The sequence below is a fragment of the Stegostoma tigrinum genome, chromosome 2 (genome assembly GCF_030684315.1).
Source record: "Stegostoma tigrinum isolate sSteTig4 chromosome 2, sSteTig4.hap1, whole genome shotgun sequence".
Taxonomy (NCBI): Eukaryota; Metazoa; Chordata; class Chondrichthyes; order Orectolobiformes; family Stegostomatidae; genus Stegostoma; species Stegostoma tigrinum.
The window spans coordinates 149097548-149114173 of record NC_081355.1 but is presented as its reverse complement, the minus strand read 5'-3'; the positions used below and the strand labels follow the sequence as shown (position 1 = coordinate 149114173).

The following is a 16626-nucleotide window of genomic DNA, read 5'->3' as shown; positions in this document are numbered from 1 at the left end:
ACAGGTACATGAATAGGGAAGCTTTAAAGGGATATGGGCAAACGCAGGCAAATGGGACAAGTTCAGTTTGGGAGACATGGTCGGCATGGATGAGTTGGGCCGAAGGGCCTGTTTCTGTGCTCTATGACTCTGCTGGACTTTGTATACAATTACAGGATCACTTCAGTGTACATACTCATCATGCAAATTAATTAAATCATGCGTCGGAATCCCAGGGCTAAGATATAGCACAGAGAATTGTCCAATGAACCTTGGGGTGATCTGTGTGGTTGGTTTGTTTTGATGGTTTCCTGGCTGCCTTGGGCTGGGTTCCCGCTCTGGGGTGGCCTGGTGAAGATGGTGAATGGCCAGCACAGCCTGAGACTGACACTGGGCTTGTTCTCTCCCTGCCAGAGTGGAGTGCATAGCCACGGAGGAGAACCCTCAGGTATTTTTCTGCTGCTGCGAAGGGAACTACTGTAATGACCGATTCTTCCACTTCCCTGAGTCTGTGCCAGAAGGTGGGTTGCTGTAGCCGTGTCGTGTTGTTTAGGGAAAGAGAGGGTGGAGGGTGTTTGCCCTTGGTGCCTCTGTCACTCCGTCGTTCCACAAACAAGTGAAGGTTTGTCTTGCTGGCAATGCCAGTGCGTGAGCGTACTTCCTGGTGCGCTCCAATTCGGAGGCTCCACCACCGACTCAACAAGGGGGCCGAATGTATCCCCGAGCACTGACTCCACAACCACTGAGCCAGCTCTGTGTGTGAACAGAATATTATCACCAACGAATGGTAGCAAATTACCTTCTGTACTCTTAACAGAAGCAGCCTGCATTTGTCACAGATATCTTCTTCTTGCTCTCCCCCTACTATTCTTTTCTCTTGCTCCGTCTGTCTAAGCTTCATTCCTTCCCTCATTCCCTCTGCCTGCCTGAATGTCTTTTGCTCCGCCCCCCTCCCTCTGTCTGCATCTCGCTCCCTCCCCCCACAATCGTGTTTATCTCTTGCTTCCCGCCCCCCCCCCGTCTGTCTGCCTCTCGCTCCCTACCTCCCCCCCCTGCCACTGCCCTCTGTCTGCCTCTCCATCCCTCCCTCCCCTCACCCCACCATTCACCTCTCGCTACCCCCCCCCACCCCTGTCTGTCTGTCTGTCTCTCTCTCTCTCTCCAGCCATCTCTCTCCCACTGTCCCCCCACCTCTCTGTCTCCCCGTCCCCTCTCTGTCTATCCCTCCCTCTCTCTGTCAGCTTGCATGGGTCCCCAACAACCCCACTCCTTACCGAGGCTTAGTCTGCATGGAGTGTGTGTGAGTGTGTGTGTGAGTGTGTGTGTGAAATTACGAACACATGCGCTGACTTTCCTTTCTGCCTGCAGTAGTGTTTGAGCCGCCACCTCCAACCCCCTCACTGCTGAACATTCTGGTGTACGCTCTGCTCCCCATCACCGGCCTCTCCATGATCATCCTGCTGTCCTTCTGGATGTATCGCCATCGCAAGCCCCCGTACGGCCACGTGGACATGACTGAGGTCAGTAACTCTCCATTGAAGCCAATGGCCAATCCACCCTAACCTTCACATCCCTAGAGACTACTGTCTTCATTACCCACTCACCAGCCCCCCTTCAATATTGCTGACCCTCCTCCACCCCACCCGCCCCCCCCCCTCCTGTTACACCTCATCACCATCTCTGCATCGCTCCCTGCCACTCTCTATTTGAGGGTGTGTTTTGAGAGAGAATGGTGAAAAGCAGTGTGTTGCAAAAAGCTAGAATTTCAGCAGAGATTTGGGATTTTTTTTTACAAGTGAGGAACAGTCCGAATCTCTACAGAAATGGCAGGGATTCCGGGCATGTACAGATGCAGCACCTGGAGGTGCAAGATATTGGCTAAGTCAAATTCCGAGCAGGCCGGGAAACATGTTGGAATGAGGAAAAATACAGAGACACTGCAGGATTGATAGATTGGGAAATGCTCAGAAATTAGTGGTTTCTCCTTTGGGTGAAATGATGGTCTTAAAGAAATGCTGTTACATCTCTATTAATGATGAAGAGAAAATGTGTTCTTGGACAGCTGATAGGATTTGCAGTGCACTACCTCGGAGAGTGGGGGAGGTGAATTCCACTCGACGTCTCAAAAGAGAGTTGGACATATATCTGAAAGTGATGAATTGAAGAGCTATGGGAGTAGGCGTGGAGAGTGGAACGAGTTGGGTAGCTCTGTTAGGAGCTAGTACAGACATGATGGGTCAAATGGCCTCCTTTCATGCTGTATGATTCTATGTTTTTGTAAGTGCTGTGAGAGGTTCAGTAGCACTGGACTGTGTTACACTGGTCAGAAAGTCAGTACTAGGTTCTGGAAGTTTCCCAAAAGACCTGTTTATTTCTGCCCTCCCCCACCCCCAACACGAAAAATATCTTTATTGCTGTCGCTGCTGAGGCCTAGATGGGAAGATTGATTAAAAATGTCAATTGGAAACTGACAACAAAAGGCTTCAGGGAGCTGGAACAGGAAAGTTAATTGGTTTCGATAGCTCCACTTGAAGGGATATCATAGTCTGGTACAATGGGCCAAATGGTTGCTCTCTCTATTAAAAACAGAAAACATCAGAAGGTCAGTCAGCATCTGTAAAGAGAACAGGCAGGTTATGATGTTGGCCTTTCCTTACAACTAAGCTTTGCTCCCTAAATCCAGAAAACCTCTTTCTTTATCCCTCTCTGCTTCACTCTTCTGCCTTTGCTGTTTCTTCGGTTGCCTTTCTTTCTCATGTCCAATCCCTGCTTCCCACTGACTCCTGTCTCTGGCTGTCTTCTCCGCTCGCTGCGCCTGGATGTGGTCAGAGTTCACAGATTGCTGGCTCCTCCCTGGGGCCTGTGTGACCAGGCCTGTCTGAGGTTCCTGTTGTTTTTATTCTGTTTGTCCAGGACACGAGCCTGCCGAGCCCATCACCGCTCGAAGGCCTGAAGCCTCTGCAGCTGCTCGAGATCAAGGCCAGAGGGCGGTTTGGCTGCGTTTGGAAGGCCCGGTTAATGAATGACTACGTGGCCGTGAAAATCTTCCCCATCCAGGTAAAAGCGCACAAGTTTTAGCGAGTTTTCAGAGCCGCGGTTTTTCCCTTGACTGGGAGATGTTCAAGGAGGCGCTGGCCTTATTCAAGCTGCAAACATTTACCTCCACGCCCCCGCCCCCCGCCCCATCAATTGCAGTGACCAGCAGGCCAGGACACATGGATAGAAACACCTGTGTGTCAGCCTCTTTGAGAGACTGCATGTTTCAGTCACGCCTTCCCTGGTTACCTGAAGATGTTGTCAGCCATTCTCCGAGGTTCCACCCTCGGCTCATTGGAATTCTGCCCTCTCTCGCACTGTGAGTACCACCCCTCTGTCCTCACCTCCCCCACCCCGTGCGCTCCGATCTGCTCCCAGTCTGGATTTTAAGAATTTGCTTTCAAATGGCAGGGAGCTCTGACCTTGAGCCTCATGATCTCTCTATATTACCAATGCTCAAATGCATCTATGAGCTAGGCCTACCCAGTCTCTCTCATTTCCAGCAGCCCCACGACCATCCACACTTCCCTAATTCTGGTCTCCTGGGGCATCTTGGGTTTTAATCCCTCCCCCGTTGCTCGGATGCTTGGGCTTTTGAGAATTCCCTCCCTACACTCCTAGGCCTCGGCCTTGATTTTTCTCCTTGATGACCCTGCTGAAAATCCACCTCATTGGCCAAGGCTATGGTCTCCTCAACTCTCGCCTCCCCACATTTTAAAGGGGAGGTAATGACCTCCCCGTGTATTACCGCTGAACTGTTCAACCAGAGACCCAGATAATATTGTGGGGACTTGGGTTTGAATCCCGCCAAGTCAGATAGTGGAATTTGAATTCAATAAAAATCAGGAATTGAGAGTCCAACGATGACCATGAATCGGTGCTTGGAAAAACCCATCTTTGCCACTATTATCTTTTAGGGAAGGAAATTGCTGTCCTTATCCAGTCCGGTCTACATGTGACTCCAGACCCACAGTAATGTGGTTGACTCTCAAGTGTCCTTTGGGCAGTTGGGGATGGACAATAAATGCTGGACCTGACAGCAGTGCCCTCATCCCGTGAATGAATGAGGAAAAAATGGTCACGTTGTGTTTTATAATGCTCCTGTGGATATTTCAATGCATTACAGGCACCATATGAATATAATTTATTGATTGCTAAATGTACAGTAACTTCTCAATTTGGCCTGGTTGGAGCTGTTGTCGTGAATGATTGGAACAGAGACATTCAGTGAAAAGGCACCAGCAAGGAATTGAATGGAAGGAAATAGTGAAGATCTCCTCCAATCACAGGCTTCTTATCTCCTGTGCTTGCTTCTGATAGGTTCATTGGCAGCCTATCAGCAGCAAACACGGGAGAGAGCTGCCTGTGACTGGAGCGCTGACGTGCATGGCAATAGTCAGCGGGCCTACAAGTAGGAAATGAGTCAATTAGACAGGGAACTGAGGCCCGCGGGGGACACCCCGGAGTGAAGCTGAGGGCCAAGGCTCAGGAACAGGAGTGGGGGCTGGGGTGTGAGCTCAAGTGGGGCGAAAAGAGGCTGTAAAGTGGAGAACACCATTTTAAACTTCTCGACAAAGGAGCAGAAAGACTGAGGTGATGAATTCCTTGCAAATGAATGTGGAGTCTCTAGCTTAAAGCTGCAGGAGTTCAGGAGGTACTCCTGTTGGGGTCAGTGGGAGAATACAATGAATACTGTTATAATCAACATTGTATCAGTTGTATAAAATAATATTGAACAGTTCTGATTCATAAAGCCTTTATGGGTAGTCCCATCTTGAGCTGTTTTGCATAAGGTGAATCACTGTGATGCAGCCACTATGTTGCAGAAAAGTGTGCAATAATGTAGCTGTAACCTCACCGGCCTGTGGAAAGGATGTTTAGTGTGACAGCTTTTTGTGTGCAGAAGTCTGTGTGTTAGTTATTTATTTAAAGAAAATATTAGTGGCTTACATGTGCCATTCAAATAGCATGGTGCATAGGAAATTAATGCTTTCCTTTGGAGCAGTGTGACTATAAGGTTAATGGAGCAGCGATGATTACTTTGAGGTGTTATTTTTAATTCTTATAATTCTGTGAGAGTGAGGTTTGATGACCCTCCCCTCCCATGAACGCCACCAAATCCTAGCACCAGTAAGCAGGCAGTATTGCTAAGTGATTGCATCACCTAATGCCGGTGTTTGGAAAGCTTTTTGTTTTAAAAAAAACAGTTGCCTCTCAAAAGCAATACGTAGCTGTCATAAATCAAAAACATAGACCTCTTGAAATTGCCAGAGAAACCCTTGAGTTGGCCAGGGAACGGGATTTAAGGGAGGGCAGAAATGGGTGGGGTGGAACTTGTAAAATGGATCGCATGCCCTACTTGAAACAGGACACTCTTTAAGGCACCCCCCCTCCCACCCCCATCTCTTCGGTACTCAGCAATAACAGAGTGACCTCTTTGTTTCTCCAAGACACTCAATAGTAGGCTGTGAGGTGTTGGTGCGCTGCCTCGTTCCAGCCGCCAGGCCTGTCTGTTGCTCTGATCCGTGGGCCCATGCTCGATTTGAAAAAGTTGTGGAAGCTCTAATATCTCAAAGCGAGGAGGAAATGTCCATTCGGTGTGGCAGTGAAGAAAGAAAAATTGGCTTTTGTTTAAATAGGATGTTTCGCAACCGCTGGTTGTTTCGTGGCACATTTTGTCCAGGGAAGTAATTCTGGCGAGCAGCTGGTGATCTGTTTTTATTAATGCCACTGATTGATGCAGAAATACTGGCTGAGACAACGTGGTTCCTCTCTGAAATAATCCCTGTGGGATCTTTCCTGTCTACCTGAGCAGATGGGAGCCTGGTGTCGAGTTTCACCGAAAAAGGCATCTGTTCAGCAGTGCCCCTGTCCTGTGGGGGCGAAGTGTCAGTCTTGTTGTTTGTGCTCACTCTCCAGAGTCGGCTTTGAACCTGGCACCTTGTGAGTCTGAGACCAGCGTGCTACTGACTGAGCCACGACTGACCCTGAGCAGCAGGTTCGCAGCGTGCGCTCCTGTAGTATTGCGAATGAAAACATGCTGCCCAGCCTCGAGGCACCAGTGACTTGTTGTGGGTGTTGGGTGTCAGACCTTTGAAGTTGGAGTAATTTTGTGGTTAAAAACAGGACCGTTGTGTTTCTCTGCCCCCTCCAGAAGCACGTCTGCGTTGGTTTTCTGACGCACTCCATCGCCTCATTCGCATTGTAATTAGTTTTTTGCAGCCTTGTGTCTTATTTTCATAAAAGCTTTATTTTCTGCATTCCGTTTCAATAATGTTTTGATGGACAAGGCATTACATGTCTCATTCAACGTGCATTGTTGGCTTCTAACAAAGTGAGTGCTAAGAGGTCCAAAAGTTTCTCCTGGGGTCTCTGTACTGGGCACTGCAACAGTTTATTTTTTGTTCCTCCATTGGGTGAGGGTGTTGCTGCCTGGGGCAGCATTTGTTGCCCATCCCTAATCGCCCAGAGGGCAGCTAAGAGTCAACTACATTGTAGGCCAGACCAGGTAAAGCTGGCAGTTTCCTTCCCATGAGTGAATCAAGTGGCGCTCTCCTGGCAATTGGCAATGGTCTCCCGATCATCGTTAGATTAGTTCTAGATTTTTATTGGATTCAAATTTCACCACCTGCCGTGGCAGGATTTGAACCCAGACCTGCAGAATATTACCAGCGTCTCTGGATTAAGAGTCTAGCGATAGTACCGTTAAGCTATTTGGGGTGGCACGGTGGCTCAGTGGTTAGCACTGCAGCCTCACAGTGCCAGGGACACGGGTTCAATTCCACCCTCCGGTAACTGTCTGCATGCAGTTGGCACATTCTCCCCATGTCTGCGTGGGTTTCCTCCCGGTCCTCCAGTTTCCTCCCACAGTCCAAAGACACGCAGGCTAGGTGGATTGGTCGTGCTAAATTTCCTGGAATGTCCAGGGATGTGTAGATAAGGTAGGTTATAGGGGGATGGGTCTGAGTGGGATGCCTTGAGGGTCGGTGTGGACTTGTTGGGTGAAAGGGCCTGTTTCCACACTGTAGGGATTCTATGAGGAATGCCATCGCTTCCTACAGAGCTAACCCCATATCCTTAGACCTCACCCACTGGTTCGGGGCTCCCCGGCCTTTGGGAGCAGCCTTCCTGTGCTGAGTCCTCTTAGAATTTTATAGCTATGGAATTAAATTGGTCACCACAGTGTGAAAGCAGGCTATATGCGCCTTTCGAATCAGTGCTGGCTGTCCATGGAGTGATACAGACTGTCCCATTCGCCCCACTCTGTTCCATTAGCCCTGCAAGTTCATTTCCTACAGATGTGCTTGCCATTTTCCGTGGAATCATTGAACACCTCCCTCTACTGTCCTCAGCAGTGGGTTCCAGTTTGTTGGCTGCTCGCTCGCATGACATACTTATTAATGTCAGAGGCATGCTGATGCATCGTATGGCGGGATGACTCGAGTTGACCCCGACCCGTGGTATTACCCGTCACTGCCCTGCCCCATCGGATGTGATGCTCCACCCTGAGGGGTGTTTAGGGAAGCCTGGCATCTTCCCGGACCCCCGTCGGTGACATGTACCAGATGTCCTTTCGGCCAAGCCGTGTTGACCGTGACGAAGCTTCGGAGCCGGCAGCCAAATAAAAACCCGACAGAGACCGCTCCTGGCTGCAGCCTCGGTTGAAATGTGCGTGAAACATCAAAAGCCCCATCCTGGCAGATCATGAACAAATAGAAAATGAAAACCTCCTCAAGTGTGAGGCTATGGCCACCCAGAGCAGACCAGGGAACACACACATCTACAGGCACGAAGAACGGAGATAGGGAGAAACTACTTCAGCTAGACAGTGGTGAATCTATGGAATTCACTGCCACAGAAGGCTGTGGAGACCAGGGCATTGAGTACATTTAAGACTGAGATATCTAGGTTCTTGATTTATCAAGGGTTACGGGGAGAATGGGGTTGAGGAGCTTATCAGCCATGGTGGTGCAGACTTGATGGGCCAAATGGCCTAATTTCTGCTCTTGTGTCTTATGATCTTATAGTCTTAAGAAGGCATTGCCAAAGAGATGGTCCACTTCACCAACTGCAGTTATCTGGCTTCACCAGCTAAATGTAGGGTGGGAGAGTCCAAAACTGGAGGGCTTTGGTGTAAAGTGAGCAGGAATGGTTCGTGAGTGTATGGAAAGAGCTGCCACAGCAAGTGATGGGGGCCAGTACAATGACAACATGTAAAAGGCATCTGGATGGGTGTACGAAGAGGAAGGATTTAGAGGAATATGGGCCAAATACTGGCAAATGGGACTGGGTCAGATTGGGATGTCTGGTTTGATCCAAGAGACCAGTTCCCATGTGGTTTGACTCTATCCATCTACGTAAACCTGAAGAAAGAGATTGCATTATGCAAATAACATTTTGGGAGTAGCTGCTTCATACAACTTCCAGGTTCTATCCCAAAGTAGTCGTTTGGAACTGATTGGATTTTGGGTTTGCCACAGCTAATATTCAGAGGGATCACAAGGCAGATACCTGCCTCCCGCTGAACATACAGCTGTGCACACACTGAACGACCGCTGGACCAGCCCAGCCTCGCCTCCTGCAGATGTCCAACAGCATCAGAAAATTGCTGCTATGTAAGTCATAGCTACTCAGACAACAAGATGGCAGACACCATCCCTCCAGGAAGCTGGTGGGAAGAAGTAGTAGTATTGGCACACGGAATATTTAATCGGCTGAGTCACAGGCAATTTACGCTCATTTGAAATGTGGAATACTGAGTGGACTTGGAGAGGATGCGTCCACTGGCAGGAGAGACTAGGACCCGAGGGCACAGCCTCAGAGTGAAGGGACAACCCCTTAGAACTGAGGAGAGGAGGAATTTCTTCAGCCAGAGTGGGGAATCTGGAACTCATTGCTTCAGAAAGTTATGGAGGCCGTGTCATTGAGTATATTTAAGACAGATAGATAGGTTCTTGATTAGTGAGGGGTCATTGGGTTACGGGGAAAAGGCAGGACAATGGGGTTGAGAAACATATCAGCCATGATTAATTCTGTTCCTAGATCTTGTGGTCTTCTGGAAATACTTGGGAAAGCACAGCTGAATGCTGTTGCTTTGGGTCCTGTTCTGTTAGCTGGTCCCAGCCTCTTACAGGTGGGAGAGGCCCAGTAAGTTATCCTCTGCGTTTAGAACTGTAAAATCTGCGAATGTTCTCATTGTGGAATCATTCAGTTCTCATGTGCGTAGACTGCACAGTTCACTATGAGCAGGAGTAGGCCATTCAGCCCCCTTGAACTTGCTCCTCCGTTTAATGTGATCATGGTTGATCTCAACTTTCCTGCCTGCTCTCCATAACCTTTCGACCTGTTACTTATTAAAAATCGACCAATCTCCTCCTCAAATTTATTTAATACCCCAGAATCCAGTGCACTCTGGGGTATTGAATTCCACTGATTCATGACCCTTTGAGATGAGGAGAAATTTCTTCTCTCCATTTTAAATCTGCTGCCCCTTATCCTAAAACTATGACTTCTTGCGCTCCTCCCCCCCCCCCCCCCCCCCCCCAACCTCCCTGCCAAGCTTGATTGAAAGCCTGTGGATTTCCAGTCCCACATGATACGCCTGGTCACATGGTGTTGTCCTGTCTTCTATGTCTAGACCATAGGAAGTCCATGAAAAATAGGAACAGGAGCAGGACACCCCATCAATCTAAAGGATCATCACTGATCCGACACTTCTTGTATCCACTCTCCAGTCTGTTACCTGTCAAGAATCTCTCCATTCAGTTTGTTCCTGCTTAAGTTAATGTCAGCTTGCTATTCTTTTGCAACATACAGATTGTGGGGCACTAATTAGTTTCTGGTAAAATTTGTTCTTTCATTGGCCCTTGAAGTACTTTGGGTCGCCCGGGGTTGCGAAAGGTGCTACACAAATGCGAGCTCTTTCTTGAAGAACTGTTGATCTTTGAAAAGGCTGTAAACCTCAAACTAGTACAGCCATTAGCATTCACCACTGCACTCAGTACACAATAGAAAATTGTGTGTGTGTGTGCGCGCGTGTGTGTGCGTATTGGCCTGCTAGGTGTGGTAACCGGCCCAGCCCGGAATCTGAGTGAGAGGGCTTCCATGTATCAATGTCCTTGCTGCTGACCTTCCAGGAGGTTTGATTTTCCCAAACAGCCACTGCTGGGTCATTGACAGAATTGAAATTGGGCTGAAAATCATTGTTTTGCGTCAAAATGTGAATGCAACTGGATTCCAGTTGTCTCGAAGCTACTTTACTGGGAGACATACAAATGGTGCTGGGTTTTTCCATTAACCAATGAAACAGTGGCAGCTTGTTTAGTGGCTTTGTTCCGTAATTCGACAGATCGAGAAAAAAATACAATGAACGAAAACAAAAAACATTTAGCACCGAGATGATTCTTGTCCCTCTCGACATTCCAGTTGTGTTTAGGGCTGTCGGTTGATCTGTTTGAAGTCAGTGAAACATTTTGCTGCTTCAGTTCTGAGGAGCATTCAGTGGAAGTAAATGAGATGTGGTTTGGTCGATTACAATCCCATCATCTCGGCACATTTCTGTCAGTCGCTGCGAAAGTTTCGACACTTAAAAACAGAAATTGCTGGAGAAACTCAGCAGGCCTGGCAGTGTCAACGGAAAGAAAGCGGAGTTTGGGTTCAGTGACCCTCCGTCAGCTCATTCTGATGATGAATCAGTAGACCAAAAATGTTGAGTTTTTGCCTTGGGCCATATATTTTATTTATTCCTGCTGAGTTTGTCTAACATTGCTGTTTTCATTTCTGATTTCCAGCATCCACAGTGCTTGGTTTTATTAAAGTACTGATGCTGTAGTCGTTTGGATTCAGTTAAACTATAATCTAGTGAACAAATTCTATTGAAACCTGGAATGTTATGATTTATATTCTAATATTAATTCGGGGAGAGGGCCTCCCAATCTGCAGCAGGCAGTGTGCAGCACATTGATGGGAGGACCACAAACCACTGTCTTCAGAGATAGTAGGAACTGCAGATGCTGGAGAATCTGAGATAACAAAGTGTGGAGCTGGATGAACACAGCAGGCCAAGCAGCTTCAGAGGAGCAGGAAAGCTGACATTTCGGGCCTAGACCCTTCTTCAGAAAAGTCAGCCTTCCTGCTCCTCTGCTGCTTGGCCTGCTGTGTTCAGCCAGCTCCACACCTTGTTATCCACTGTCTTCATGAGCAGTTTTGATCTCCATTTGCAGGATTGGATGCCGTTTTCAAGGAAGGATGTACGCACGATGGAGGTGCTACGTCAAAGATGCACTAAGTTGGCCCCTGGGGTGAAGGGTTACCCTGCGTTGAAGACTGAGTAAATTTGCCTATCCCCCCTGGAGTTCAGAAGGATGAGAGGTGGTCTTGGTGAATCATACATGAAGCTGAGCTCAACAGGGGTCGACACAGTGATCGTATCTGATGGGCAGGGAATTGAGAATGTGAGGGACGGTCTCTGGACAAGGAGCCAATCGTTTAGGGCTGAGAAGAGGAGAAATTGATGTTGTAACTCTTGGGGAATACTCTGCCCCAAAGGGTTGTGGATGCTTGATTATCGAGTGGTTAGCACTGCTTCCAGTCAATGCCAGGGACCCGGGTTCAATTCCACCCTTGGACAACTGTCTGTGTGAAGTTTGCACGTTTTCCCAGGGTCTGCAAGGGTTTCCTCTGGGTGCTCCGGTTTCCTCCCACAGTCCAAAGATGTGCAGGTTAGGTGCATTGGCCATGCTAAATCGCCCGTAGTGTTCAGGGATGTGTGGGTTAGGTGGGTTAGATGTAGGAAAATGCTGGGGTAGGGGAATGAGTCAGGGTGGTGTGCAGCTTGAAGGGTTATTGTGGACTTATTGGAATGAATGGCCTGTTTCCACACTGTAGGGATTCAAATGATTCCATGCTACATCTGAGGGCGAGATGGACAGATCCTTGGTTTCAGGGAATTAAAGGGTATGAGGATCAGGGCAGAGAAATGGTGAAGCACAGCATCTGCTATGATCGTACTGAAAGGCAGAACAGGTCGATGGGCCGAATGCGCTACTCCTGATTCAGTTGTTCTGTTCTCGATTAATCCTGAAGGCTACTGCATATATTGTTTATGCCTGAAATGTCTTAATATCATTGGAGGCAGAAAGTGGGTGGAGTTACGAAATTGAGCAAGAGCTGGACAAAACAAAGCCGCTTGAGTTTGCAACTTGGACGTTTAAACTTTTTATTCATTCATGGAGTGCAGTTTTGGCATTTGAGATTACTTTCAATTCCAGCTTTTATTTATTGAATTTGAACTCTACCATGGAGTCCCCAAAACGTTCCCCTGGCTGTCTGTAGCACTGGTCCCAGTGACATTACCACTGTCTCCCCTGAATACTTCGTTGCTGTTGAAGATTACTAATTGAATTTAATTTTTATTTGAAGTTACTTATTGCTTACTGCTCTTTTTTTCTTTTCGTAGGACAAGCTGTCCTGGCAGAATGAGCGGGACATCTACACCACTCCTGGGATGAAACACGAGAATGTTCTCCGCTACATTGGGTCTGAAAAGCGCGGATCCAACCTGGAGATGGAGCTGTGGCTCATCTCCTCCTTTCACGAACGGGTAAAGGCTCTCAGATCCCGGTCTTGCAACGTGTCACTGCTGACTGTTCCTTCCAGCACATGCCATGCATTTTAAAATCCTCAATGTTGTTTCCAAATAACCACTAGCCCTGCAATCTTGCAAGATCACTGTGTTTGCTTCTCTAATTCTGGACTGTTTGCATTCCCTCTTTTTAATCCATCCGTCATCGGTGTTGTATCTTTTGCTGTCTGGACCCGAAGCTAGGAATTTCCTCCATAAACCGCTCTCCTTCCCCCGCAGTTTTAAAACCCTCCTTTAAAAATCACTTGCCTCAGTATGGGTCTCAGAATTCTTCGTTGCTTTCCAGTGTTGTCCTGAGGGATCGCTGCACTGTTGCGATCTTTCACATGCGATGCTGATCTGAAATCCTGTCTGTTGGGACTCCTATATTGAAAAAGAATGAGGGACCTCTCCATCTCTAGTCCCAGTTAATATTTATCCCTGGACCAACATTTCAGGAAAAGACACCAGGTAATCTGGCCACTGGCGTATTGTGGGACCTTGCTGTCTATATATTGCCTGTCACGCTTCCTACGTTACAGCAGTAACCACACTTAAACACTCCATTGGTTGCCCTTTCGCTGAATCATCTAATTATTATAATGCAGAAGCGGGCCATTTGGCCTCTCTTGTCTATACTGGCTTTCCTGGTGAGCAGTTCACCTAGTGCCTTCTCCCCATAGCTCTGCACTTTGTTGTTTCCAAAATAATTGTAATTCTCTGCAGAATGCCTCAATTTAACCTGGCTCCACCAGACACTCAGTCATTGCATTTCAGACTTTAGCCACTCACCCGTCACTTTTGTTTCTTCTGCCAATTAGTTTTTATCTGTGCTCTCTCGTTCTGATTTTTCCCACAAGTGGGGACAATTTTTCTCTCTTTGCTCTGTCTGGACACCTCATGATTTTGAATGTTTCTATCAGACCTCTTCTCTGCCATCTCCTCTCTGAGGAATGCAATCCTAATTTCTCCAATCCATCTTCATAAATGTTTCCAGGCATCGAGGAGTTGATTTTCATGAATCTTTTCTGCACTCTGGCTCTTGTCATTAGTATATGTTATGATACTCTGGCTATGTTATTACTACACAAGTCCCATTCCAAACTGAAATCTGACACGTGCGATCTTATTTTAGTTTTATTTGGTTTTAACAACACTGCCTCTCTAGACCATATTGTGGCAGATATGGTTTTAACAATAAAACAGTTTATTATGAAAAAGAGATAAAGCTAGAAGGACATTATTTACATAAACACAGTAAAATTTTTTGGCATGCGCTGTAAAAATATAATTGCGTTAATCTCATTAAAAAAACTCTTTTTACAGTACCCGCTCCAGAGAAAATTCCATTCTGTGTCAGGAGGCGATGGCCTAGTGGCATTATCACTAATCCAGAAACCCAGATAACATTCGGGGGGCCCAGAATAAAATCCTGCCATGGCAGAGGGTGGAATTTGGCTTCAATAAAAACAAGACTGGAAGTAAGAATCTAATGATGACCATAGAACTTCTGGGACTTCCAAGACCAAACTTAAACCAGCCAAAAGAAAATCTTGAAACCAACCGATTGTCAGAAAAACCCATCTAGTTCACTAATGCCCTCTAGGGACAGAAATCTTTCATCCTCACCTGGTCTGGCCTATGTGTGACTCCGGACCCACAGCAATGTAGCTGATTCTTAACTGCCCTCTGGGCAATTAGGGATAGGCAATAAATGCTGGTCCAGGCAGTGACACCCTCATCCCGTGAGGGAAGAAAGAAAGAAACATATAGAGCTCTCAACTCTGTCTTGAGAAATTAAAACCCATTTCCTGGAGCCCCATTCAACCAAGCATAAACTGGCCTAGTCCTTATGCTGAGGCAATCTGTCCTTTTTCAAAATAAAATTTAAAACTGTTTCATATGTGCAATCACAGCCATAACTCCTGCAAACTGATACTGATAAAACTTTGTTTTCATTCGATTATGGTAAGCAATCAATTCCTGACCTTCCAAATAGGAGCTTAATGCATAACTGTTCTCTTGTTCGCTTGTAAAATTCTCCTAGCGTAAACAAAAACTCAATATGCTCTAAGGTCTTCATTCAGTGTTTTAATTGAAATGAAATACTTTAATCATTAAGATCCTTCAGTCACACCCATATGCCACTAGTTCAAATTCAAAAATTCAAACTCAAAAATGAACAATATTAAAACATACTTAAATTTTAGATCTTAACATCACACCTTGGATCACAGTGTCAGAAGTGAAAATCGCAACACTGGCTCCTGGGGACCTCCATTACCAAAACTTCTACCAACCAAAAAAAAGTTATCTTGTAACCATTATTCTCTGTTTCCTATCCCTTAGCCAATTTTGTATTCACGATGCAACTGTCCTTTTTATTCCACGGCCTATAAAATTACTCAAGTCGGTCGTGTGACCCTGCATCAAACGCCTTTTGGAAATTTCTGATGCACTGAGATGTCGTGCTGTGCTTTGCTATATTGCCAAACAGAACTTAACACTGGGTCCCATGAGAAATCAGGGCGACTGACCCAAATGCTTGGCATCAAAAGATTAAAGGAGCATCCATGAGGACTAGAGTGATGGAGAGGTTTTGAGAAGAAATTTTAGACGGTTAGAGCACTGGCAAACAAAGGGACAGCCATGGAGAGTGGAAAAATAATAATGGGGAATGCTGAAGATGCTCGACCTGCAGCAGATTATTTTGGAGGGTGACGGGGCCTGGAAGCAGTTACAAAGATGGGAAGGCTAAGGCCGTGGACGAATTTGTAAAGGAGGAAAATTTCAAACTGATTACTCTCCACTCACCAGCTCTTCAGTGTTCACCAGACCATTACAAATCATACCATATAAATATAGGAGTAGAATTAGGCCATTCAGCCCATCAAGTCTTTTCCACCATTTAGTCGTGGCTGATATTCTGTTGCCTTCTCCCTGTAACCCTTGATCCAATCATGAGCCTATCTATTGCTGTCTTAAATGCACTCAATGACGCGGCCTCCACGGCCCTCCTGAGGCAATGAGTCCCACAGATTAACCACACTCTGCCTGAAGAAATTCCTCCTCATCTTACTGCTAAAGGGTTGTCCCTTCACTCTGATGCTCTGCTGTCAGGACCTCGTCTCTCCCGCTAGTGGAAACTTCCTCTCCAGATCCACTCAGTGTTCTGTAAATTTCAATCCGTCTACAGGTGTGATCACTATGAACCCCCATAATGGGGAGCATCAGCTCGCACATCATGCAGCTACAACACTTCGTCTCACCCTGTGTCTCTATGTTATTTCCTTCGCTCTTATTTGACTTTCAAAGATTTCCTACAGGTCTTTTAACTTGTGGTCTGTAACTAATTTCCATATCAACCTTCAATCTGAAACTGACCTATAATAGTCAAGTTAGTGTCACAATCTTTGTTGTAACTGGCACCTTACCGAACAGTACTTGTGAGAAACCCAGCAAAAATTATATACCTTAAATAAAGTAGATGTAAGTGAAGTAGAACAGTGATGTGTATACAGGAACAAAAACAGAAGTTGCTGGAAAAGCTCAGCAGGTCTGGCAGCATCTGTGAAGGAGAAAACAGAGTTAACGTTTCAGGTCCTGTGACCCTTCCTCAAATAATAGGAGAGACTAGGACCTGAGGGCACAGCCTCAGGATGAAGGGATGACGCTTTAGAACTGAGGAGGGATTTTTTCAGCTAGAGAGTGATGAATCTGTGGATCTCATTGGCGCAGAAGGCTGTGGGAACCAATTCATTGAATGTCTTTAAAACAGAGATGGATAGGTTCATGATTAGTGAGGGGATATGGGAGACGACAGGAGAATGGGGTTGAGAAAAATGACCATACTGTGGGGTAGATTTGGTGGGCTGAATGGTCTAATTTTGCTCTTTTATTTTATCAGCCATAATCCCATTCAGTGGCAGAGCAGACTTGATGGGCTGAATGGCCTACTTCTGCTGAACTCTGTGGTTCTGAGGAAGGAT

At 46.7% G+C, this 16626-nt stretch overlaps 1 protein-coding gene across 7 annotated transcripts in view; it reads left to right on the top strand.

The window, feature by feature from the left end:
* LOC125448270 (activin receptor type-2B-like) overlaps nt 1–16626 on the top strand; it is a 183822-nt gene that overhangs the window by 141235 nt on the left and 25961 nt on the right. For 4 of the 7 annotated variants that reach the window (XM_048523481.2, XM_048523471.2, XM_048523489.2 and 1 more), the window contains 3 exons: nt 1348–1499; nt 2893–3036; nt 12473–12616. In XM_048523481.2, coding sequence (XP_048379438.1) covers nt 1348–1499; nt 2893–3036; nt 12473–12616 — 440 coding nt within the window. Of the gene's footprint in view, nt 1–393; nt 501–1347; nt 1500–2892; nt 3037–12472; nt 12617–16626 lie in introns of all 7 variants that reach the window. The other 3 variants (XM_048523445.2, XM_048523451.2, XM_059640093.1) reach the window with 2 other exon arrangements.